This window comes from Dermacentor andersoni, chromosome 4 (genome assembly GCF_023375885.2).
Source record: "Dermacentor andersoni chromosome 4, qqDerAnde1_hic_scaffold, whole genome shotgun sequence".
In the NCBI taxonomy this organism is placed as follows: Eukaryota; Metazoa; Arthropoda; class Arachnida; order Ixodida; family Ixodidae; genus Dermacentor; species Dermacentor andersoni.
In genome coordinates this window covers 199,305,686-199,329,851 of record NC_092817.1, presented here as the reverse complement: position 1 = coordinate 199,329,851, position 24,166 = coordinate 199,305,686, and the positions used below count along the sequence as shown (strand labels likewise).

General features: G+C 44.5%; 1 protein-coding gene across 4 annotated transcripts in view; it reads left to right on the top strand.

Annotated features, from left to right (window-relative positions):
- The window catches only part of Liprin-beta (liprin-beta 1), a 120,295-nt gene that overhangs the window by 44,217 nt on the left and 51,912 nt on the right, over window positions 1-24,166 (top strand). For all 4 annotated transcript variants that reach the window (XM_055074830.2, XM_055074828.2, XM_055074829.2 and 1 more), the window contains 2 exons: window positions 15,136-15,247; window positions 16,491-16,613. In XM_055074830.2, coding sequence (XP_054930805.1) covers window positions 15,136-15,247; window positions 16,491-16,613 — 235 coding nt within the window. The remainder of the gene's footprint in view (window positions 1-15,135; window positions 15,248-16,490; window positions 16,614-24,166) is intronic.

Sequence of the window (24,166 nt, the reverse complement as noted above, 5' to 3'; positions counted from 1 at the left end):
TTTTATGCGAAGCTGGGCAGGAGAACCCTTGATAAGGCCCAGAGCTGGTTCAAACACCTCAGCAAATTTCCTTAACAGGTCTTGGACATCAGCCTTCTTTTGCTGAATCTACGATGAAGGGCTCACCTTTGGCCGAGACGCTTAAAACCGGTACATCCAGTACGTTGAATGCTTTGATGAGGTCTCGGCTGCAGAGGTTGGGCCCTTTGCATCCAAGGACGGTCAAGGTGCCTTCCACGGAATGCCCTCCTGTGGAAACGTTGAGCTTCAACTGTCCGCGCACCAGAAGTTTCCCAAGGAAACAAGTTCAACGAGGAGTCTTGGAGCTTAGGCCAGGCTGCCCGAGGTTTTATATACATTTTCCACATGACAATTGAAACGGCCAACCCCGTGTCTAGCTGCATGGTGACCAGAACTCCGTCCCACTCCAACGTACGCACCAGTGCTTTGACTCTCCCGAGGGATCCGACGTAGTCTTCAGCAGCCCCCAGCATGAATAGGTCATCAGCCTTGGCGTCGTCATCCCTTGGCTGCACCATATAGACGTCTTGATGTGACGCTTTTGGTGCACTAGGCAATTTATCTGTGCGACGGATGCACACCCTCGCCAGGTGCCCACATTGACGCCACTTGTAGTGTACAGATGAGCGGAAATGGCATGTTTCTGCATTGTGTCCCTGACCTTCACACGTGAAGCGTGACATTCGGCGTCCCTTCCTCGGTGCATCTTTCTCTGTCACCGCATACACGTCTTCGTACGACTTGGCCGCGCCTATCCCTCTTTTGTTCTCATCTGCCAGCTCAGCTGCCAGCGCTATTTCTTCGGCCCTGCTTCTGGTCAGGCCTGTTTTCATTACAAGTTGCCGACGTACACTGGAGCTTTACAACGCTCATACAATCCTATCTTGCAGTATTCTGTCGAAGCTGTTTCCAGAATTGCACGTGTCTGCAATCTGACAAATGGCCAAAAGAAATTCTTTGACTGGCAAGCCTGGCAATTGGCTGAGCATGAGGAACTTGTACCACTGGACTATCTCGTTAGACTCCGGTGAAAAGTATCATTGCAGAAGGGCAATGATCTCGTACGAAAGTTCGTTTACGTTGGCGGGCACGCAGCATCTGGCAATCATGCCCACCGTGTTTGTGGTCAGCGCTGCAATTAGTACCGTAAAGCCCGTTTCTTCTTCTCGTCTGTAACACTATAGCCCTCAAAGAAGGCCTCCAGACGAACTTGGTACACTGGCCATTTATCGGTGGCCTCGTCGAACGGCGGTGGGCCTGTATAGTTGGCCATTTCGTTTTCCTGGTGGTGTTCGTCCGATCATCCCATCCTCGTCGCCACTGAAGTAACCAGACGTCAGCACTCGAATGATGTCCAATCCCTGTCAGTTTGGTTCTGTCACCTGCAGCCTTACCACAAGGGGGAGAGAGTGATGAGACTTTATCTGTAGGTAGTCCATTGCCTAATGTGATGCCTTTTGATCGGTGATGGGGAAATGATGAAAGCTTGACATTAAGGGTGTGCAAGTACTTGAAAAGTCGATTTCAAATCAAATAGGGAATGTAACACACATATTTTCCTCTAGTCATAACGATTGTATTTGCATCCATTCCTTTCGTCTACATTTGCAGTTATTCCTTCTAGCATACTGGGAATTGTATTTTATCGTGTGCACGGCGGTACAAGGGCCATCTATTGCTTCCACGTGCGAAATGCACATACCATGTCTGACTGACCGAGGACAGCACTATTGTAGGTTGAATGAGGCGTAGCATTCCTGATTTCCTAGCGTGTGGGCCTGCAGCTTTCCCAGAAAACTACGGGGCCAGTATCCCCCATCTCTACTTTATCATTAGCTGTAGATATAAGTGCGGTCCAAAGCTGTAGAAAGCCCGAAGTCACCTAGGAACTGTCAAGGTCGTCTTTTGTACAGGAGGCTTAGCCACTCTTAATTTTTACCCGGGAACACAAGTTTCGGACGGCAGGAGGCAGGCAGACAAGACAATGAGCGGATGATACGCGGTTCGAGGCTTCTTGGTAAGCGCTGTTCAAATTCACCGAAAATATATCGTGTACCTAGGCACGTTCAAGGCTGCGTGCGTGCGTGCGTGAGATTCTGGAAACACGATGTTGGGACCACTGTGGATTGACACAATATCGTGCAACCTATGACAAGGGCAAAATCCACAGAGGGTGGATAAATCGACGGACCTCTTAGGCATGTAGGGCCCTCTGGGCTGTACTTTTCGGCAATAAGGTAGCCTCACCGCCTGTGGGATTATCCGACTGAGCTATGTCAAATGCTCGGTTGCGATAGTCGAAAGTTAGAGTCCTCTTCCTTTTTTTTTTTTAACATCTAACCATGGTGTGCCTGACTTTGACCTCCTCCAGTGCACTACATCCGCAGGCTTGGAGTGACGCCTGACACTGGCAAAAGATGCCGACAGCAAGTGGGGCTATACTAATCCAGGTACAACCAAATTAGGAAGGCCCACTAAGCTTGAGCAAAGACATTCCCTGACCAGAACAGGAATTGGCCTGCCTGGTGCAGTATTTGGCCACTCCCTCCCTCATGATTCCTACAATTATCCCATGGCCCTAAGTCCCCAGCAGCTGCACAGCACCTGACTAAGGCAGCGGTCAGACCTGTAACGCAGCAGAGGGTGCTAAGAACCTCTGGGTCCGGACAGGCCGCCAATGGAAACTGACCCTGTCAACCTTTAACAGCCAAACTCGGTCGAGTGAGGCTAGCTCAGCAGTACTGTTCGAGGAATTATCAGACATTGTTTGGGATATCATCGGCCTTAGTGAGATTAGAAGAATTAGTGAGGCTTATACATTGCTGAATAAGGCCATGCCCTCTGCTATAGAGGTCTCCCACATAAGAAGCAATACGGGGTGGGATTCCTAATCTATAAGGACATAGCGGGCAACATTGACGAATTCTGCAGCATTAATGAGAGGGTAGCAGCAGTCGTAATCAAACTTAATAAGAGGTATAGATTAAAGGTAGTACAAGCCTACGTTCCTACATCCAGTCAAGATGATGAAGTAGATCAGTTTTATGAAGATGTTGAATTAGTGATGAGAAAAGTGCAACCTCAGTATTATACTGTAGTAATGGGCGGCTTCAATGCAAAAGTGGGGAAAAAGCAGGCTGGTTAACAAGCAGTTGGCAACTATGGCATCGATACTAGGAATGCTCGAGGAGAGATGCTGGTAGAATTTGCAGAGAGGAATAGGCTAAGATAATGAACACCTTTTTCAAAGCACAGCAACAGAAAGTGGACCTGGAAAGCCCTAATAGTGAATCAGGAAATGAAATTGATTTCGTACTTTCTGTCAATCCCAGCATAGTGCAGGATGTAGAAGTGATAGGTAGGGTAAAGTGCAGTGATCATTGGTTAGTGAGAGCTAGGATTCACCTGAATTTGAAGAAAGAAAGAGCAAAATTGGTCAAAAAGGACCAGATCAACCTAGAGGCAGGAAGGGTGAAAGCAGACAAATTCAGGCTGTTGCTTACAAACAAATGTGCAGCCTTAGAACAGAGATGAAGATGACGTAGAGGTAATGAATGAAACCGTAACGAGGCTGGCTTCAGAGGCAGCAATTGAAGTGGGAGGCAAGGCAACAAAGCAACCAGTAGGCAAACTCTCCCAAGTAACAAAGGACCTAATAAAAAAAAAGAATGAAAGTGTCCAACTCAAGAGATAAGATAGAATATGCGGAGCTGTCAAAACTGATCAACAAGTAAAAAATAAGTGATATTCGAAATTGTAATGTCAGAAAGACTGAAGAAGCCATAGAAATGGACGTAGCCTGAAATCAGTGAGAAGGAAACTTGGCATTGGACAAACCAAGATGTGTGCATTGAAAGATAAGCAGGGTAATATCATCAGCAATCTCGAAGGTATAGTAAAAGCAGCGGAAGAATTCTATACTGACCTGTACAATACCCAGAGGACTCAGGATAACTCCATTCGAAACAGTAATGAACAGGATAAAGGAACTCCTCCTATAACTAGCGATGAGGTCAGAAGGGCCTTGCAAGACATGAAACGGGGAAGAGCGGCAGGAAAAACGGAATAACAGTCTATTTAATCAAAGATGGAGAAGACATAATGCTTGAAAAACTGGCAGCTCTCTATACGAAGTGTCTATCGACTGCAAGTTTCAGAAAACTGGAAGAATGCAAACATTATACTTATCCACAAAAAGGGAAAGGTTAAAGAATCGAAAAATTATAGATGCATTAGCTTTCTCCTAGTGATATGTAAAATATTCACCAAGATAATCTTCAATAAAATAAGGGCAACACTGGACTTTAGGCAACCAAGGGAACAGGCAGGTTTCAGGAAGGATACTCTGGATCACATCCATGTCATCAATCAGGTAATCGGGAAATCTGCAGAGTACAATCAGCCTTTATATATGGCTTTCATAGACTACGACAAGGCATTTGATTCAGTAGAGATACCAGCAGTCATAGAGGCATTACGTAATCAAGGAGTAACAGACTGCTTACGTAAATATTCTGGAAAATATCTATAGAGATTCCACAGCTACCTTAATTCTCCAGAAGAAAAGTAGGAAGATGCCTATAAAGGAAGGGGATGAGCAAAACGAGAACAAGGTGAAAGCAGGAGCCAACGTTTCGACAAGTCGACTTGTCTTCTTCAAGGCGACATATGCTTTCCTCGCCACAGTATATAGAGGTCAAACTATTAAACTGGGAAGGATCAACGGTGAATACCTCAGCAACCTTCAACTTGCCGATGACATTGTTCTATTCAGCAACACTGCAGATGAGTTACAACAAACGATTGAGCACCTTAACAGAGAGAGTGTAAGAGTGGGGTTGAAGATTAATATGCAGAAGACAAAGATAAGGATGAATAACCGGGCAAAGGAAGAAGAGTTCAGGATTGCCAGTCAGCCTCTAGAGTCTGTGAAGGAGTATGTTTACCTAGGTAAAAAAAATCACTGAGAACCTTGATCATGAGAAGGAAATTCATCGAAGAATAAAAATGGGTTGGATCGCATTCGGCAGACATTGCTAGCTCCTGACTGGAAGCTTACCATTATCATTGAAATGGAAGGTGTATAATCAGTGCATTTTACCGGTGCTGACATATGGGGCAGAGACTTGGATACTGACAAAGAAGCTTGAGAACAAGTTAAGGACCGCACAAAGAGCAATGGAACGAATAATGCTAGGCATAACCTTGAGAGAGGGAAATAAAAGTGGTTTGGATCAGAGAGGAAACGGGTATAGCCAATATACTAATTGACATTTAGAGAAAAAAATGGCACTGGGCAGGTCATGTGATGCGCAGGTTGGATAACCGTTGGACCATTAGGGCTACAGAATGTCTACCAAGAGAAGGGAAGCGCAGTACAGGAAGGCAGAAGGCTAGGTGGTACGATGAAATTAGGAAATTCGTGGGTGCTAGTTGGAATCAGTTGGCACAGGACAGGGGTAATTGGAAATCGCAGGGAGAGGCCTTCATCCAGCAGTGGACATAAAATAGGATGATGATGATGATGATGATGATGATGAGTGAATGTTCGAATGATTCTATTTATGAATTCACATCTAGTACTATTAGATTTCTCTATTAGATTCAGTTTTTAGAATATTTTTTGCATTCCTTGAATAATCCGATTGTGATCCGTGCCCTGATATGTGCTGCATTCCCATCGCGTGCAACCTCCATCGATACAATGCTCGACCAAGTTGACCGGATCAATTAAAATGATTAACGCTACATGGACAGAGATAACGGTAAAAGCAGCATGTATGGAAAGCACGGAAACATGTGCGAAGATCAGGCTGATTAGCCGCCGGCAGGCACACTGATTGTATCGGATAAACGTGTTCAGTATTTACGCATGCAGATTTATGCATTTTGGAGCTTTCTGCCCACATGCGAGCACACAGACAAACTTGGCACACATGATCTCGGCAGTTGCCGGCCTGCAGACCCAAATGCCATTTCAATGGCAGTCAATGTAAACCCATACGTGTGATCTCTCGACCGATCACTGATGAGCCACTTGTAGTAAAATATTAGTGACAAGCTTTACATAATGGTTTGTGGCCCGTTATCACATCAGTCGGCCTCAAATTTTCGTCACGGCCACACCATTGGCCACACTGTCTAGCCCATTAGGCCTAATTGAAGCTACGTCATAGGGTGTTGGCGATTGAAGTTACAGTTTCATACAGCGGTCACACGAGCCTCGGAAAGCTGACAGACCACCTTGCCAACGAAAGCGAGTGTACAGGATTTCCCTTGTTCATGGCCACTATATTTGCGAAGCACATACGGTGGCCCCTTGTTCCAAACGTAGTTTGTAGGTGTACAACAGTCCGTTTTCACAGCTTCGAGTGACCCATCACAACACTAGCTTTGGATTTACATGAAGGGCTGAAAAATGTTGTGATTAGCACAGTGACTCCTACTGCAGATGCATTTACACGAACAGCAGATGGAAGCAGATGGAAAAGGGGGCGCGGAGGCGGGGTGGACTTTCAGAACTCTTTAGCATTGGCGCCGAACGAGGTCGACACATGCGATGCTGATGACCGCATAAAGCGGTGCCGGTCGTCACATTATGTGCAAATCCCCACTTTTGTCTGTTGCACAAATTGGACTCGATGAACTGATACGTCAAATAAACCACATGCCATGACGATGGAAACACCCTCCTGTTTTGTGGAAGGAAACTGGACAGCAAAACTTTCTAAGCAATAGAAGGTTGTCATTAAGCACAGCATGGCCCACTATGAAACTGAAAAGCTCGGTATTTAGGACAACTTCGCTACTTTTTCACCTTCAGAGGAAATAAAGCACTTGACTCTATTTGACTGAAATTCTGTCGATAACAACTATTTTCCAGACCTTTATACACAAACTGAGTTGCTATCAGTGCTGGCATACTGAATTGGTGTTCCCTTTAATAAAAGTAGAGTATCCCATGTATCTCGATTCATAGGTACCTAAGTTGCTGATAGCTGGCTACATTCTTGTTAAGTAATGTGATTAGCCTCCTAAGCACCTGCAGAGCTCTGTTCTTGCACAAAATTTGTAAGCATAAGTGTTTGTGTCAAATTTTCTGATGTTCTATATTGAGCTTTTTTTTTATTCAATTCAGTATTCAATTCGAAATCTACTACCATTTGGAATTCCGCAATACTGTTCGGCATTCGCATTGCCTTACTTTGACATCGTTCAGAGATAAAGGTAGCAAAGACATTGACTGCACTAAGAATAAGCATGTGGGAGCTCTCATTCGAAATTACTGCCGTTTCCACTGCATTCGAAAGCATAACACAAATGATGGTGACCACATGATCTCTAGGGCAGGCTTTTCTGTTCGCAATGTCCAAACCTTGTGACAGGCCATTTTGGGAGGTCGGAGAACAGTGCAAGAAAGTCGGGATTTTCTTTAATCAGAAGCCTGGCCATTCTACAAACACAGGTGCATTGCAGTGCCCCGACAAGTCATACAGATAAATCAGCTTCTCTGTTAGCCATTTTTGATGATATTTCAAGAGCAGTATATTGGTGGTATATTGGGGAGCATGAAGTGGAGGTGGAGTTCATTTGGCTCATGTGCCACCATGCACGATTCATGCCCCTGCTTTTGTAGTTTGGCCTTTGCATTGGGCAAAAGGCGCAGATAATGACTAGGGACTGCAGCACTCGCTGTCTACTTAGGCTCCAGGTTCCTGCCAGTGTACCCAGTGGAAAGTGTCTTATGACTTGGTGTCTCTGTATATTCTTGTTTCTGGACTGTCGGTTGGGCATGCAGTGTTTGGGGCTACTCTTGATGACTGCTGGCTGTCCTGTCCTTTGACGCATATACTTCTGTCGCTCTCTTCCCATTTTTCTGTGGTTGCAGTTTTTATGAGACCTCAAAGCTCATCTCTTCAAACTGGCAGGAGTGTACCGATTCGCAAGAGATGGTGTGCAGGACCAGCCTTTAGGTTCCTATTTTACACAGCTTCAGTGGTTTTAGCTGTTAGTATCAGTTCAACAGTCTTGAGTAATCTGATCAAACAGAAAGAAATGTTCCTACTCATAAAAGTGCTGTTCCCCCACATGCCTGTGCCATCCTAGCTGTTATGCAGTGCTCACAGTATAGTGCTAATGAGCTCGTGTCATGACCATTGTAATCGCGCCCTAACAAACAGCATGGACCACGGCATGCATAATGTTGCAAGTGTCCCCTTAGCCTGTACTGTACTAATTGTGCTGCAGTTTGTTATCGCTGCTCAGGGCATCAGTTTTGATGTCGTGCTGAAGTAATCTACCTGGCATGTCACATGGCTTTGGTTTATCTTGGAATTGACTTGTACAGCACATTACAAGTCAATTCAAAGATGAATCAAGACCAACTAGCCCGGCTGTCAATTCTGTGACATGGCTTTGTTGCTACCTTTTTAAATGCTTTTTATCAGTGTTTTAGGAAAATAACCTTCTCGTGTGTGAAAATAAGAGTGCTCATAATTGACGGCCATTTATACTCACTGGGTAAACAAAACAAACAAAAGGAAGCCAAAGCCTTAATTTAAACGAATGCAGGCTGTCAGGGATGGCATAAGATGAAGGGCTTATTTTAAGGTGGGATCTGTGGTGCATTTTTCATAAATCAATTAATACACTCTCATGAGAAGCGAGTTGAATGTTGCTTCTACAAATTTAACCTGAATGGTAAAGTGGTTTCAAAGTCGCACTCAGTGGTGGCGACCGGAAGCTGTACGCTGGGCTTCACAACTCTCACAATAAGGGGCTAAGTTCACCACAGATGAAGCCTCTCATGTCAAGAAATTGACTGTCACCTCACACGCTCTCTGTATTCCACAAAGCACCTCCTTAGTATTCTATGGTGCAGTGCACGTTCCATGATTGCTGCAATGTTCTGGGCTCTCTCTGTCCTTGCATCGTCAATGCACGCCATGAAACAGGCTGTATTGATTTCTCGCTGACTTCTTGTTTGGGCTTTGTGGCTGCGACAGCTGGTGTTTGATCTTTTTACCCAGTTGCTGCGACAAGTTCTTTAGCACACTGATCTATGTTCAGTTTCTCTTTTCTCTCGTATTGAGACAAGAGAGTCACATCTTGTGTTTTCTCACCTTTTTGTTGTTTTCAGTCAGAAGGTTTGCAGCTGTTCATGCTTTTAAGCGTACAAACACATCTGAGAGTTTGATCATTTTTATGTAATTGTTACTATAAATTCTGATTGTTACTAAAATCTGAAACACTGTTATTTGCACTTGCTGCTGCAAAGTATGTGCAGTCAAACCTCGGTATAGCTAACACCACAGATGCTATAAAAAGTCATTGGAGATAACGAAATGAAGGCCATTCAGAACGAGTGACTAAAGCAGAGTGAGTGAAGAAAATTTCTAGTTAAATGCATATCATAAGGCCTCAAAAAAAGTGTTTATTTCTTTTCCCCCTATGTATGGCATATTCTGAATAGTATCATATATTCCAACCCACATATATAGAAGCATTCTGATTTAGCTGATTACCACCTTGAAGTCCAAGAGTGATCAGCAGCAGTTGAACAAGGGATGCCTCAGGCTACAGTGAATGTTTCACCGAGGGGCCTTGTCTTTGTCAAGGCCATGATAACTTGCCTTGTCAATAGGTTGGCTCCAAAGATATCTCTTGTTCACCTTCAAACACTTCTAGCCTCCATCTTTCCGTGTACCTCTCTCTTGTTTGAAAGGTCAAGGAGTGCTATAGGCTTACAAGTATGTAGACCACAGGGCATGACTTGTGCGTGGTGACTTGTAATTTATTTATGGTTTTTGTTAATTTGGAAGACAAACACGCTAACCTCATGCATCCATTCAATACTTAGGGTGGCAATGCACGAGTAACACTGCAAAATTGCACCAGTGTGGCTGTGCTTGCAAAAATGATCTTAAATGTGTTAGAGTGTGTTGTGCTGCGATATGCGGAAATCCTCATATTCCATGACGGTCACACCCGCTGCAAACGTCGCATCGGGCGCAAGCACCAGCAGGTTTGAGGAGAGACGGGGGGAAGCCTTCCTTTTGTGGGCGGCTAAGGGGAATCACAAGCGCTATTCACGTAAGATCCCTCTGACGTTGACAGTGGCAAGTGCAGAAGCCTCCGTCGCTGCTCCTGTTTTCCTGCACCTGGTTAGTCGAACACATTTTTGCTGTGGCAATCGCCGCGTCCACCTGTATCCCTGGCCGATAAGTCAGAAGCCCCTCTTTACCTAGCGTATTATTCTCTCCTAGGGAACCCTCAGTGATGTAGACAATAGCTAGCTGGCCCACTCAAAGTGTTAATTGCAAATGTAATAAATGCTTCCCGAGTGTGCACGGGGCTGTCATCCATTGTTTCCTCGAGCTTGTACTGGACTGCGGTCGATGGGTAGGCATGCACCAACTGTAGTGTGCCGAGGCCCAAAGCCGTTCTCACCCCGTTATTCCTACACATGTAAGATCTGCAGGTTAAAGTCTCAGTTTGTACTGTTTATTAGCTTAACTCGTCTTAGTGCAGTTCTATTCTGTAACGGCACCAGAGAATTGATAGTACCACAAGTATTCCTTGGGACAGTATGATAAACGTTTAAGTAAAAAAATTTGTCAGAGACTGATACTGAGAGCATTAAAAAGCTCTTGCTTGGCCATTATTGGGCAGGGCTTGTTATTGGTCTAATTGGTGTATGTTGAAGTAAAAGGATTCGGAGCAAGTAAGAAAAGTACCACCGACCAATAGCTGTGTGGTTTTGAAATGCAAAGCTTTTGCTTTCTTGTAGTCATATATTTTAAAAGGCTATTTGCTGTTCTGATTGATACAACCTGCAACCTTCATGTTCTCTGGAACAGTGTACAATGACATAGCATTTTTTTCTACTTATTTTCTTATTACTTTGCTGTTCTGGTTCTGGAATCGTAAACAAATTTCTATCATCAAAGCTGTGGTAATTGACGATACTAGAAATAAACAGATATTGGTGGCAACTTTCATCATGCTTTCTTGTGGCAGTACAACCATGGTGTGTCAAACCTTTCACCAGAAAGATACGTACATTTGTTTCTTTGCGTTTAATATTTATGTAGTCATTGGTACTTGTTCTATGTGCTTTACTTTGTCTTTTGTGAATTCATATTTTTTTTGGTCACTACAATTTTCTGTAGCATGTCATTTTCTTAAATTTAACTGCACTACTAGATGTGGCTTCTTAAGTATTATTAACTGCGTTACTAGTATGTGCACCTTGCAAATTGCTTTCTATACTTGGTAGCTCATGGTCAGAAAGAAGCCAAGCATGCCTTATACGTTTTCTTAATTTGCTTTTATTTTTTTCAAATTATGGTAAGAATTGGAGCATCTTTTAAGATCATTGGTGGGTGCCTAAGTGCACAGTTATTTACTTGTACTTGTCCAGTTGCTGCAGTACATATCACAGGCACTCCTTAGAAAGAGGTTTTTGTGGTTCTAGTCATGCATAGTCCCACAACCTAGGAGTTTCATTTGCCTTTTACTGTTACAAATGTAGCATGAACGTTGCCGTGACAGCTAATGTGTTGCTTTGACTGATCACTCCAACGGTGAATTTTGCTAGGAATTTTGGAGAAACTGCCAGAGCAGGCATCGGAATTGTATCCAGAGTTTGCTAATGGGACTTCTGCCAGAAGCGAAAATATTGCTCTATGCTGGATCACAGCTCAACTCGTCAAAGTGATGCCACACACGATGAAACTTTCTGTCGAATTCATGCCTTGACAGCAGAGCAAGGTATGTTGTCTGTCATGCAGCTGCTTCGACCAAAACAATTGATGGACAACACAAAAGCACTCCAACTTTGATCAATGGGAGACAAGTTTCGTTATCACATAGCAAAAATAATAATAAGCAAACAGAAGTACTCCAGATTTTTCATTGGAGTACAGCTAGAGAGATGCAGGCATACATGCAACCTTGTATGGTCTGTGTGTGTGTGCGCTCGTTTGCAGTGATGTGTAACTCAATATCACTGTAGTAACTAATACTGCTATTACTAAAGATCCTGACTATCTGTTCCAAATAGCAATTGATGGCTGCTGAAGAGAACTGTCTCAGGTGTTGGAATATGCGCATGTCAGTGTTTCCTTGCACTCTTATGTACGTGTTTTCTTTTTAACAAGCCTTGATGTTTCAAGATGCTGCCACGAATGTTCTGAAGGTGTTTTTAAAATTCCTACCACAGAAGCGCCTTTTGGCAGAATCTCACTTTTCGTGCCCCCTAGATGAAACACTTGGGTCATAAGTTACAATGCAATTAAAATTCTAAGCACTGTACCACCTTTCAAGTGAATGTATGGCATTGGCTGGGACTAGCCACCATTGCTGCTAGACAGAGAAAGTAAGGGAAAATATGGAGAGCCTCGTGTGCTACGAGTTTCAGGTGGAGGAAAAAAAAAAGAGCAATATAAGAGAGTTTTGTCATGGACACTACCCGATGCCAATGTTCTGATGTTATAAATAGTGCCCTGCGAATTTCCTACGCTGTTGGAGTGTGCCTGCAGAGAGGCTTTATCACCTCATGCACTAATTTCTGTATGTCTTGCAATGCCTGTCCAGTTGCTCTGCAATGCATGGGAGCCAGTGATCCACTGCAGCAGCACCACGTTCCCATTAGTTATATAAAAGTGCGTGTAATACATTGCATATGACATGAATACAGAAGCAGGTCTCAAAGTCACAAGACTGAGAGCGAGACCTCCTATAAAACCATAACATCAGACAGCAATATTTTGGTAAACAGTGGTAAACACACAGAAAATTGAGTTATAGGAAATGTTAAGTTAAGCAAGAAATAAAGCATATATACATAAATATAAGAGCACTTATTATGAATATTAAGTAGTGTTTATGAGTTTAGCAGGTATGAGCGTGAAGCCTTTTTAATTATTTCAAAAGATCCCTTCCTTATACCTACAGGCAAGGAATTCCAAAATGATAATGATGAGAAGTTCGCAGTAGACTTGCCATACTGAGTGCTGGGTTTAGGTAAGAGAAAGTTATTTAATTTTGCAGAGCAAGTTGATGACACATGAGGAAACTGATTAGTGTGTAGTAAAGGAATTTTAAGCTTTCCATTCGCATATTTATATGTACAAGAATGAGTTTTTGAACCAACAAAATGCCATGTGAGTAGGGTAAGGAAGATGCATTGGGCATGAAGTTGCTCAAGGTTATTATTCTTATTGCTTGATTTTGGAGATGCTGAATGGTTTTATGACTGTTGTTGCTAGAGCATGGAAACCTTTCGCTAGGCGCTGCTGCTGCTGCTTTGTGCGCCCTCTCCTTCGCTTCCGCGTAATATGCGACAAAAAAGTGCCCCACAAATCGTAACCAACTACAGTAAACTTCTGTTAATTTGACTCCAGTTAATTAGACTATTCAATTAATTAGATCCCGAGTGCAGGTCCCAGCTGGCAGCCATCCATTTCTATGGGCCCAAACTTTCGTTATTTCAGTCTTAAACATGACCTTTGCTGGATGATTCGAACTTGACTAGCCAGCATTCATGTGCCTGACCCCTATGGTGACCCCAATAGCTAGCCCTGTGCTGGCAGCGTCTGCCTTGGCAGAGCTCAGGGGACAGTGAATATGTTGAATATGTAATATCTCTCCTTGGAAATGCCCATTTTCAGCCTCCCCTAAGAATATTTTCAAGCAATAATGGTAGTTCACAATGTATGATTATGGTGTTACTCGATTCTAACACATGCTTTCTTTGTTCCAAAAGAAAATTGTACCAAGAACTGCATTCGCGGTATTCGTATGCTTTGCTGCATAACAAATGTATTGCGGCGAAGCTAACTTTAAAAAAACAGTGTTGCGAATCTAATTTTAGGAAACCGGCCACCACTGTGCAACCCATATTGCCCATTTTCCTTACTGAAAATTTTGATGTGCGTTAGATTTCTATTTTGTTTAGGAGCTGTAGTGTTATCTATATGTTAGTTTTCTACTTTGGACACACAGAAAGCGAGTCAGAATCAGGCAAATACTGTGGAATCTCGATAAACAAAAATTGCTTAAATAGAACAACATTCTCATGGTTGGTTGGTTTTGTATTCATGCAATGCTCTCTGCAATGTCTCTCAGTAAATTAAACTTGTCATAAACTGAACCAATTTCCCTGGCCCCTTGAAGTTCCGTTTAAAGAGAGTCCACTGTACTTCCAAATGAATGAGCATTGTGGTTTGACATTTTTTAGCATCTTAATTAATTCGACCTGCCGTATAATTTGGTCATCCTGTCAGGGTGACCGAATGAACCTCGTTTGAGCGCAATTAACGGGCGTTGGCTGTACTGGGAATGTGGCACTTTCTAAGTAATCCCCTGTTTTGGCATCACTGGGCAAGCATCAAAGAAACACAGGATGCTCTGCCTTGTGCTTATATTGATAGTTTTGCATGCTCAGAGCACAGTGGCCATCAGTGCTCTACACCGTGAAAGATGGAAAGTGTGAGGGTAGCAAAGGAAGTCACAAGGATATGAAGTTCTTTTTTTTTTTCTGGGTGCTTTAACAAAATGCCGCATTTGAAGATAATGTGGTGCGGCAGTATTGAAGGTACACCTGGCATTAATCAGTCGAGTGCCATCTCAAGAATGCAAGTGTCTTTATCACATGGGTTGCATAGCATCAGCGTACTGCTTACTCCTCTGCCCTAGCTGCTGCATGTCCGATTGGCTATGGCATTCTGCTGCTGGGCATGAGGTTGCAGGTTCCATTCCAGGCTGCAGCAGCCCCATTGAAATCAAGGTCTAATGCAACAACACTTGTGTACAATGCTGCAGGCTCACATTAAAAACCTAAGATGGTCAAATTTAATTTACACTCCCCTACTACAGTGTCTCTCATAGCCACTTATGTTGCTTTGGGCTGCACAAGCCCTGTCGCTAGATCAATCACTCAGTCTGTCTCAAGCCGAGTGTCATGTGCCAGAACACATCCCATGCCACCCACCCCGGTGCCACATTGTTGTGAAACAGAGTCGAAGCACTCTGGCAGCACTCTAGAATTTGTCACATGGACTGGTTGTCCAGATGTTTATGCTGATGGTATGCGCTGGCACTGCTGTGCAGCCCAGCCCGAGCTGGTGGTGGCTCGTCCCGGTTGCCAGCTGTACTCGCCCCCCTCGGCTGCTTCCACACTCAAGCACAGCAAGAGCCGTGGTCTCAAGAAGATCCTGGGCAGGTGAGCCCCCTGCAGCGGTTACCTCCCCCAGTGCTCATACTTTCCCAGCTACTTGTCACAATTTCTCAAGGCGCTAGTAGTAGTAGTAGCAGTTTGGCTCAGGAGAGTTGGGCAGTTACGAAGAGGCCCGGAACAGTTGACTCACTTCGCCTTCATAATGGCAAGGGAGTGTGCAGATAAAGAGAAAAAAATTTGTAGGATGCTTAAGCTTCGCCTTTAAGAGTGAAACGCAATAACATTCAAAGATAACTGACTGCTCACGCTTCCCGGCAACTGCAGCTTATGTAACCGTAATGGTTTCCGGGAAATGCTGGTGGCAAACGCTATGCATGAAGGTAAGCTTTCTGGTAGAAACGCGACCTCTTGCGTGGGCCGCGATGTGGCACGAGAGATTCATTTGAGGGATCGCCAGCCGTTTGTGCGCAGGCGCGACTAACAATGGGCACGAGAGAGAGAATCTAGGGTCTTTTGCTCCTTGAATATATGACTCTGCCTAGGCACTACGGAGGAGGTTTCTTAGCGTGTGTTGTGTGCGTTTGTCCCTAGGCGTGCCGGCATTGCGGAGTGGCGTCAAGTTTGTTTACGCTCGGACACTGGCAGCCGGCACGATGAAATAGGTGAAGTAGCGGGCACCCACGCCCCATTTGGTGACCGCTGTGTCGGACAGACTGTATTGCTCTTATGGTGCTCATGCTAAGTCATTTGTGCCGGACCATAGCTTTCTTGCGCCTTACGGTGATGTACCTTGGAAATAACATCACAGGTGTTTCTGTGGGGAGCAGTAGGAACCGTAGTAGAGGCCGGGCCACATATATTGAAAATGTAGAAGTCGGAGAGCCTTAGCACCCTCATTTGAACGCAAGTTGCCGAAAGGCCACCGGTGATGCTCGACGCCCCTGCAACCGCTGTGAGAGTATGTCGCGCTACCCTACCGCCTCTTACGCTAACCTGACCTAACGTTAACCTAAGCAAATGTGGCTGAGACAAAACGACAATACTCCTCCCGGCGTAATCACTGTGAGAATGCACCGTGCCCTTTTATGCTAACCTAACCTAACGTTAACCTAACCTAACGTGGCCGAGACGCAAAGACGAAAATCCGCATGGTGTCACCGCTGTGAGAATACACCACACCGCCCTAACGCCTTTTATGCTAACGTAATCTAACTTCAGGCAACCTAAATCTAGCCTAACATAGGCGAGACGCAAAGCCAATCATCCTCATGGCTGATGCATTGTACAGGTTACGGCGCAGCAACTCGCACACCATGGACGTTTCGGACAGCTTCCAGCGGGGAGGACTGCGAGCAACTGCGGGACCACGGCTGGGTTGGACACCGGTCACCGTGCACAACAACCACTGCTTGTGAGTGTGACCTCTCCCTGATATAAAGCTTGATCTTGCTTGGTAGAAGGGAAGGGGCCTGGTTCTCTTTGATTTGTCAGCCGAAACTGCCCAGAACTATCTGAGCTCATTGGCTGAAAAAGCAGTGCCTCAGGCAGTCCGAGATGACAAATTGAAGATACACCCTGAGGTACTTGCTGCTCTGCAGTTGTGGGGCCATTGCTTGTCACAAGCAGTCAGGTCCGTGCTCAGTACAAAAGAAAGAGAACATAGGTACAGTGTATATGCACTCTTAATCTCTCTATTTCAAGTGTGTCAGCTAGCTAGAAATACGATACGCAGTAATTGCTCAAAGAGAATGAAGTAGTTGAGATTTCGTATGGGCTGAGGATGGATGTGGTGACTCCAACTGCACATACACATTTACTCGCTCCGGGCAAAATGGAGTGGTCCGGGGGTATTCCTATTGAGAAACTTCCAGAGTGCTTAGCAGAGAGGGCTTAGCAGTCTGTGTTACTCCCCACAATAGTCTGGTTGTCACTAGTGGCTGTGCGCCCATGTCATGGAGCTACCTCCTCACGCTAGCCCACTAGTTGCGCATTGTTGTTGGCTAGAGTATAGCACATGCTTGGAATACCATGTGCAGCTCACATTGGTGATTGTTATGGCACAAGTTCTTGTTCGGTACACCATGCACACTCTTGTGTGCAAGTGTAAGGAGTTCTGTGAACTCGATGTGCACGAAAGCCTGCTTCCTCGTGAAACAAATCAAATAGCAGTGTATAGGCGACATATAGTGTTGTGCCTTCTGAATAAGGCCTGGAGGATTGGGCAAATTGAATACACTAATGAGTAACTGTTGCGTTTTTGGCTTGAGACTGAGGCTGCTGTGGCTTTGCTTTTTTTCTCTGAAATGGACTGGCAACTAATCTTTAAGGACCCAGTTTTTTATGGTGCAATGAAAAGCTCATCCTCAAAAGTGTTTATGCCTGTAGTGGTGACTTCCAAAAGCATGTGGAAATTTTGTAAGCAGAGTTTTTTTGATCAGACAAACCTAAAAAATAGGAGTCCTGATGCCAGCAGCCCTGAAAAGTGAGGGCAATGCTGATAGCCTGCGTTGCAAGCTGGGAAAACAGAACAATGGCCGGCTTGCATGGGAGCGAGTGCAAGTTTCGTTAACCATCTGCATTTTGTCCTTTTTAAGGGCACTTCTGAAAATAAAAAGCTGCTGCAGTCAATCGCTGCATCTGTGGCTGCTGCAAATCCTAGTCCTAGCGGCAGTGTGGTGCCTGCTTTTGGCCAAGGGTGCATGTTTTTACAGCACCACTAAGGTCTCCGAGATCGGGCTACAGCATACTCAGCCCTATCGCGGAAGCCATGGAGCCACTTTTCTACTCGTATAACAAGGTCACTTTTAACTTTTTACTTTACTTTTTACTCATATATATCACATGCTTGCTACAGTCACATGACAGGCCATCCTATTTGTTGTCATGCTTATGTCGGGTGCAGTGGCGTAGCCAAAAATTTCGTTCGGGGGGAGCTCACGTTGCAGCTTGGCCACCTCCTTAACCCTTCGAGGGTCGATTTTTCTCGCCCTATGCGACCGCCCAGGGTCGATTTTTTTAGTGCAGATTCCAATTCTTCTTAGGGACTTATTCTGAAAAAAAAAAAAAATTACCGCAATTTTTCTAGGGTGACCGTAAAGTGAGAAAAAAATATTTTGCGTTGGTATATATTTACTCTTCATTCATGAATAACAACAATAAAAAAAGAAATAAACTTATAAGAATTAAAAATTTGATGCATTTTTATACACATAGTCCAAGGCCTTGAAAATGCACACATGAGAATATTTCGCAAGACTCAAATGTTCCTGCTCTTACACTAATATGTACATCCATAGCGTAATAGAACTGCGTAAGTGCGCGCACTCAAGAAAACTGTGTGGTTGTGTGCCCGTCAAAAAAGCACGTGTGACAAACTTCCACTAATCTTCATCTTATCGCCAAACAGAGGCAATTAGTTTTCGTGAGTGTCAAAAAAAAAAAAGGAGCAACGGAAAAGTATGCACGGTGGCACCCTTCCTATGTGCACCCCTGTGAGCACTAAAGGAGCGAGAAACAAGCGGTCGCCCTGTGAGCGATTAGTAATGAGATAGCCATCAGTTTTGCAAGCGCAAGAACCGAAACCGCACGCAGAACAAAACCCGAACCGCCGCCCGCCCGCCCGTGCGCCAATGCGCCAGCAGTAATATATAGGTGCGCGGGAGCAAACTAGCTCTAAAACAAACCATGCAACGAAAACCAAGAGAGGAAAACGTGCAAAAAAATATTCCCTGTATTCCCACGTAGTGGCAGCACATGACAGAAAAGAAAAAGTTAGGAAATTAGCGTGCTTTTTCAATGTACAGACGGCGCCGTAAATATATGGCATCGACCATTTTTGGACTTGTTTGCGCCACTGTATATATTTATGTCATTCACCCTCAAAGGGTTAAGAGGAAGCTTTAGCTCAGGTGCTCCTATCTAAATACATGTAGAAGGTGAATTTGTTTTTCTCGGCAACCATAGCACCAAATTTGACGAGGTTTGTTGCATTTAAAAGAAAAACTTAAATTATACTGACTTCTGGTTTCGAATTTTTCATTCAGGTTGTCCATTCTTTATTAAAAATTGGCAAAAATCGCAAATTTTCGGAAAACGAAACTATCACATTTAAAGCTCTGTAATTCAAGAATGAAAAATAATGTCACAATTCCGTGAATCGCATCTAATAGTACATCTACAGCGGACAAAATTGATATGTTACAAATGAATCTCAAAAAATTTAGTATTATCGAAATACGGCTTTTGCAGAACCCTTGTACACCACTTAACCGATTCATGTAAGATACAAATTGACATACCAAATTTGTCCGCTTTGGCTTTTATATAGATGCCGTTTGAAGAACTGAACTATCAGTTCTTGATGCAGAGCTATTAGTTTGTAAATGTCGTGCTTCTATTTTTATCGCACTTTCGAATTTTTGAAATTATTTTAAACAACATTCAGTCCCTAAATAGAAATTCTGCTTCCAACAGATACTAGAATTTAACTTTCTCTCTAAAATGCAACAAATTTCAATAAAAGTAAATTATTTTAAACAACATTCAGTCCCTAAATAGAAATTCTGCTTCCAACAGATACTAGAATTTAACTTTCTCTCTAAAATGCAACAAATTTCAATAAAAGTGATCCAGGGGTTATCTCAGGAAAGCATTTCTGCGTTTTACATGTATTTCAATAGGCTGCATCAGGGTTGAGCCCGAGCTAAAGCTTCCTCTTAAACAATTTATTGAGGTATCAAATACATGAATAATAACTGCATTCCCATTGCCAATGATGCTGCGAATGAATTCTTGAATGCTACGCACTGTCAAAACAAGTAATATATGTATTTTTCATAAAAAGATATACGTACTCGTATGTGCCAAAAATTGCCCCCAAAACTGATATCAATGCTTCCATGTTTTTGTCTATTTAATATGTTAAGAAAATGTCACACAATCTTCAGAACTGTATCAGTTCAAAACCAGCAAAGCAGTGCATTCCACTGATATGAAAAATGTAAAGGCCATGAAATGAACAAGTTGAGGACAAATATGTTAATGAAACTTTGTCATTCAAGAACCTTGTTTACATTTTTGAACATATGCAATGGCCAATGAAAAATCTCAATGACGCTGTCATTTATTTCAATGTATTACGCAGAAGCAGCTGTCACCGGTCGTGTATCCTGAGTAATTGCACCGAAATTATTGTCCCAACGGGGAGAGCACGTATATAAAGCCGTTCTGTAATATATACGAGGGTGAGTCAAATGAAAGTGAGCCAATGCGAATTTATGACAAATGGGGTACTTTATTTAAAAGGAGTCTCCATGAGCATTTAGACATTTGTCCCATTGACTAACAAGTCGGGTGATTCCCGTCTCATAAAACTCCTTGGGTTGCTGCTTCAAAAAATCTGCAACTGACTCTTTCGTGTCATCGTCCGACACGACTCTGTTTCCCTTGAGCTGCTTTTTCATTTGTCCCAAAATGTGGAAGTCGCAAGGTGACAGGTCTCAGCTGTATGGCAGATGTTGCAGCATTTCCCACTTGAACTTTGCCAGTTTTGTATTAACCACATCAGCGACGTCGGGACGGGCATTGTCGTGGAACAATTAAAAATTAAATTATGGGGTTCTACGTGCCAAAACCACTTTCTGATTATGAGGCACACCATAGTGGAGGCCTCTGGAAATTTTGACCACCTGGGGTCCTTTAACGTGCACCTAAATCTAAGTACACAGGTGTTTTCTCATTTTGTCCCCATCGAAATGCGGCTGCCGTGGCCGGGATCGATTCCGCGACCTCGTGCTCAGCAGCCCAACACCAAAGCCAGGTCATGGAACAAGATGACCCCATTCGTCAATTTTCCATGTTGTTTGTTCTTGATTGCGACACGCAGCCGATCCAGCGTTTCACAATATCGGAAACTATTGATAGTCTCTCCGGCTTTAGCAAATTCTATCAGTAATGGCCCCTGACGATCGGAAAAAAAAAGTCAACAGCACCTTTCGAGCGGAAATGATGGCCTTTGCTTTCTTTAGGGGTGTTGAATTCGAATGTTTCCACTGTAAGCTTTGCCGTCGTGTTTCAGGCTCATAGCAGTGGCACCATGGTTCATTTCCGACCACAATTGCAGACAAGAGGTCGTCACCCTCATTGTGATGCCTGATCAGATGAGTCAAGGCAGCGCAGAACCTTCTTCTGGTGGTGGTTCAAAATCTTGGGCATCCATTACACACACAAGAGCCAATAACCGAGATGTTCATGAATTATGGTGTGAACCAAACCGCGACTGATGTTCACATGCTCTGCCAGTTCATCGATGCTTATCCTCCGTTCTTGTCTCATCAGCTCATCAACCTTTGCAATATTGTTGGGGGTGAAGTCGAGAGTATGACAGAAGCCCGTCTGGTCGGGATGATGCATACTTAAAAGGAAGAGGTCTGGTCACCGACCAATATGGTTTAAAATAGTTTATTTATGTTTCGGCTCCCCCACGGGAGCCTTGTTCACAATCTTGAACAAGGCTCCCGGGGGGGAGCCGAAACGTAAATAACTATTTTAAACCAGTTTGGTCGGTGTCCAGACCTCTTCCTTTTTGTTGGGGTGATCGCACGATGGCTTTAAGCCGGTCTTAGATCGTCTTTGCAACATTCACGTCCTTCTTTCAACCGTTTGCTCCAACGCTTCACAGTGGCCAAGGAAATGCAATGTTCAACATACACGGCAGCCATACGGCGACTAATTTCTTTTTCGGAAACACCTTCACCGGTCAAAAACCTCACAACACGCTGCTCAATTTCTGAAGCGTCATTGCCACAGTAATGGAGAATCTATATCAAAGCGTTCCGACGGACACACGCAACTCCTACACGGTTCGCCCACTCCCGCGGAACATGAACCCCGCGCACCATCAACCCAGAAGGCTGGCACGCGGATCGTTCATCCTGCGTGAAATACGTGATAAGAAGATCTTAGCCTGTTTCGTAGACGCGGCACAGTACCCGACCAGGAAGGCTTTCGTTGCCACCACGATCAATAAGCAAGGTCAAGTCACAAACGCTCTCACAGTCAAGACCCACAAGTCCGAGATAGCAGAACAGGTCACCATCGCACTCGCGCTCACAGACCCGACCACCACCCACGTCTACAGCGATTCACGCTCGGCCGTCAAAGCCTTTCAGAAAGGAGCAATTGCAAGCCAAGCTCTACAAATAATCAATAGACCCGCACCGCTGCAGCATCACACCATCTGCGGGTTCCCGGCACACCTCGGAGATATCGAGGACACCCCTCGCAATCTCAATGAGATGGCTCACAGGAGCGCGCAAGACCTAACCCTCCGCGACGCCACCTATTCTGGTCATGACCATCCCAGCGAGAATCGGGACCCTCCCTCCACATATAACGAGATAACAAAGCACTTTTATCTAAACCGCAGAATATACAGCACACCTCACAATAAGCTCACCAGGCCTCAAGCCCTCACGTTCAGAATGCTTCAAACAAACACTTACCCCACGCAGGACAGACTACATCACTACATGGCTGACCTATACAAAACATCATATTGCGAAAATTGCCATTGCACACTAGACGTACATCACTTGCTCTGGCCGTGTGGTCAGACCCACGCAAACAAGGATCAAGACTCCGCCAGGCTACAAGAAGCATTACGCAGCACGAACCTGGCGGAGCAGCTCTGGGCCGTCCAGTGAGCCCACGATGTGGCCAGGGAGTTACAACTCCCGGTCCCAACGTGGGAGTAGCCCGCTCTATGGGACCTTGTGTCCCGTAGCTCGCAGGACCTTTCAATAAAGTTATTCAATCCAAAAAAAATTACATCACGCAACCATGTTCAACCTAAAGCCCCTTAAACTTTGTAAAGCAGTGCCACACTTTGAAGAATGCCGCTTCCTTCTTGCGCACTCTGGTCGAGGCCGCCGTCGTGTCGCTATTGGCCTAATAGCATCACGTGGGCCCTCGTGCCTTGCTTCAGCACCATTTTTGCTCGAGAAGCGTCTACGGAGTGGCGAGGAGCGCATGTTGGCGCCGTTGCTACGCTCGAGCAGTGTAGGTGGCACCACGGGCGAGGAGGGAGCGTGAAAAAGAGGAGAAACGAGGAGGAGTGAAGGCAGAGGAGGAGAGTGTTGCTACTTTGCGAAGTTTAAGGGGCTTTATGTTCAACCCAGTGTATGAGAGCATTAAACAATGTTGATCCTCACACCTGCATGTCACTTTTGTAAATGAGAGATGCCTGTATGCTATGTGCATGCCTCGCAGATAATGAACTGAACCATTATTGCACGGGGTGGGTAGGCTCACTTTCATTTGACTTGCCCTCGTTCATTAGAAATGCGATGATACAATGGAATATACAAATGCTTGATAAAGGGCAAAAAGGTGTCACTGGAAAGAAAGTTCACTGCACGTATACACAAAACTTTGCAACAAGATATTTAAATGTATGTGTAAGCCTCCAATAAATCTACCTATCTAAGAAAAAGTCACTGTATATAATGCGTCAAACAGGGCCAATAAACATGTTGCCCTATCACAGATTCACAGAATCCTAGATCCTACCCCCATTCCATCCACTCCCCCCGATGCATCGTGCGTGATGGAAGGCGGCACGCTTGCTCCCCTCCTTTCTCCTTTGCGCACACAAGACTGAGCCACCTATGTCGGCTCACCGATTACACCCCCTCCCTACTATTTCAATCCCATATACAGCATGCGGCGCGTGGTCACGACGTTATCACGACGTTATCGCCCTTAGACTTCATACGAAACATGAGGGTGAAGGCGACAGCAGGAATGCCCCTGGAGTGTTTATATAATTGCTATCGCAATAATATAATAATAGTATCCGGCAACTGTGTGCCATGGCCGATTACTTTCCACAAAAGAAGTAACAAACTGTCACCATGCAACAATTCGCTGCACCACAACAATGTATTCTTTTTCCTTTTGTGGGGC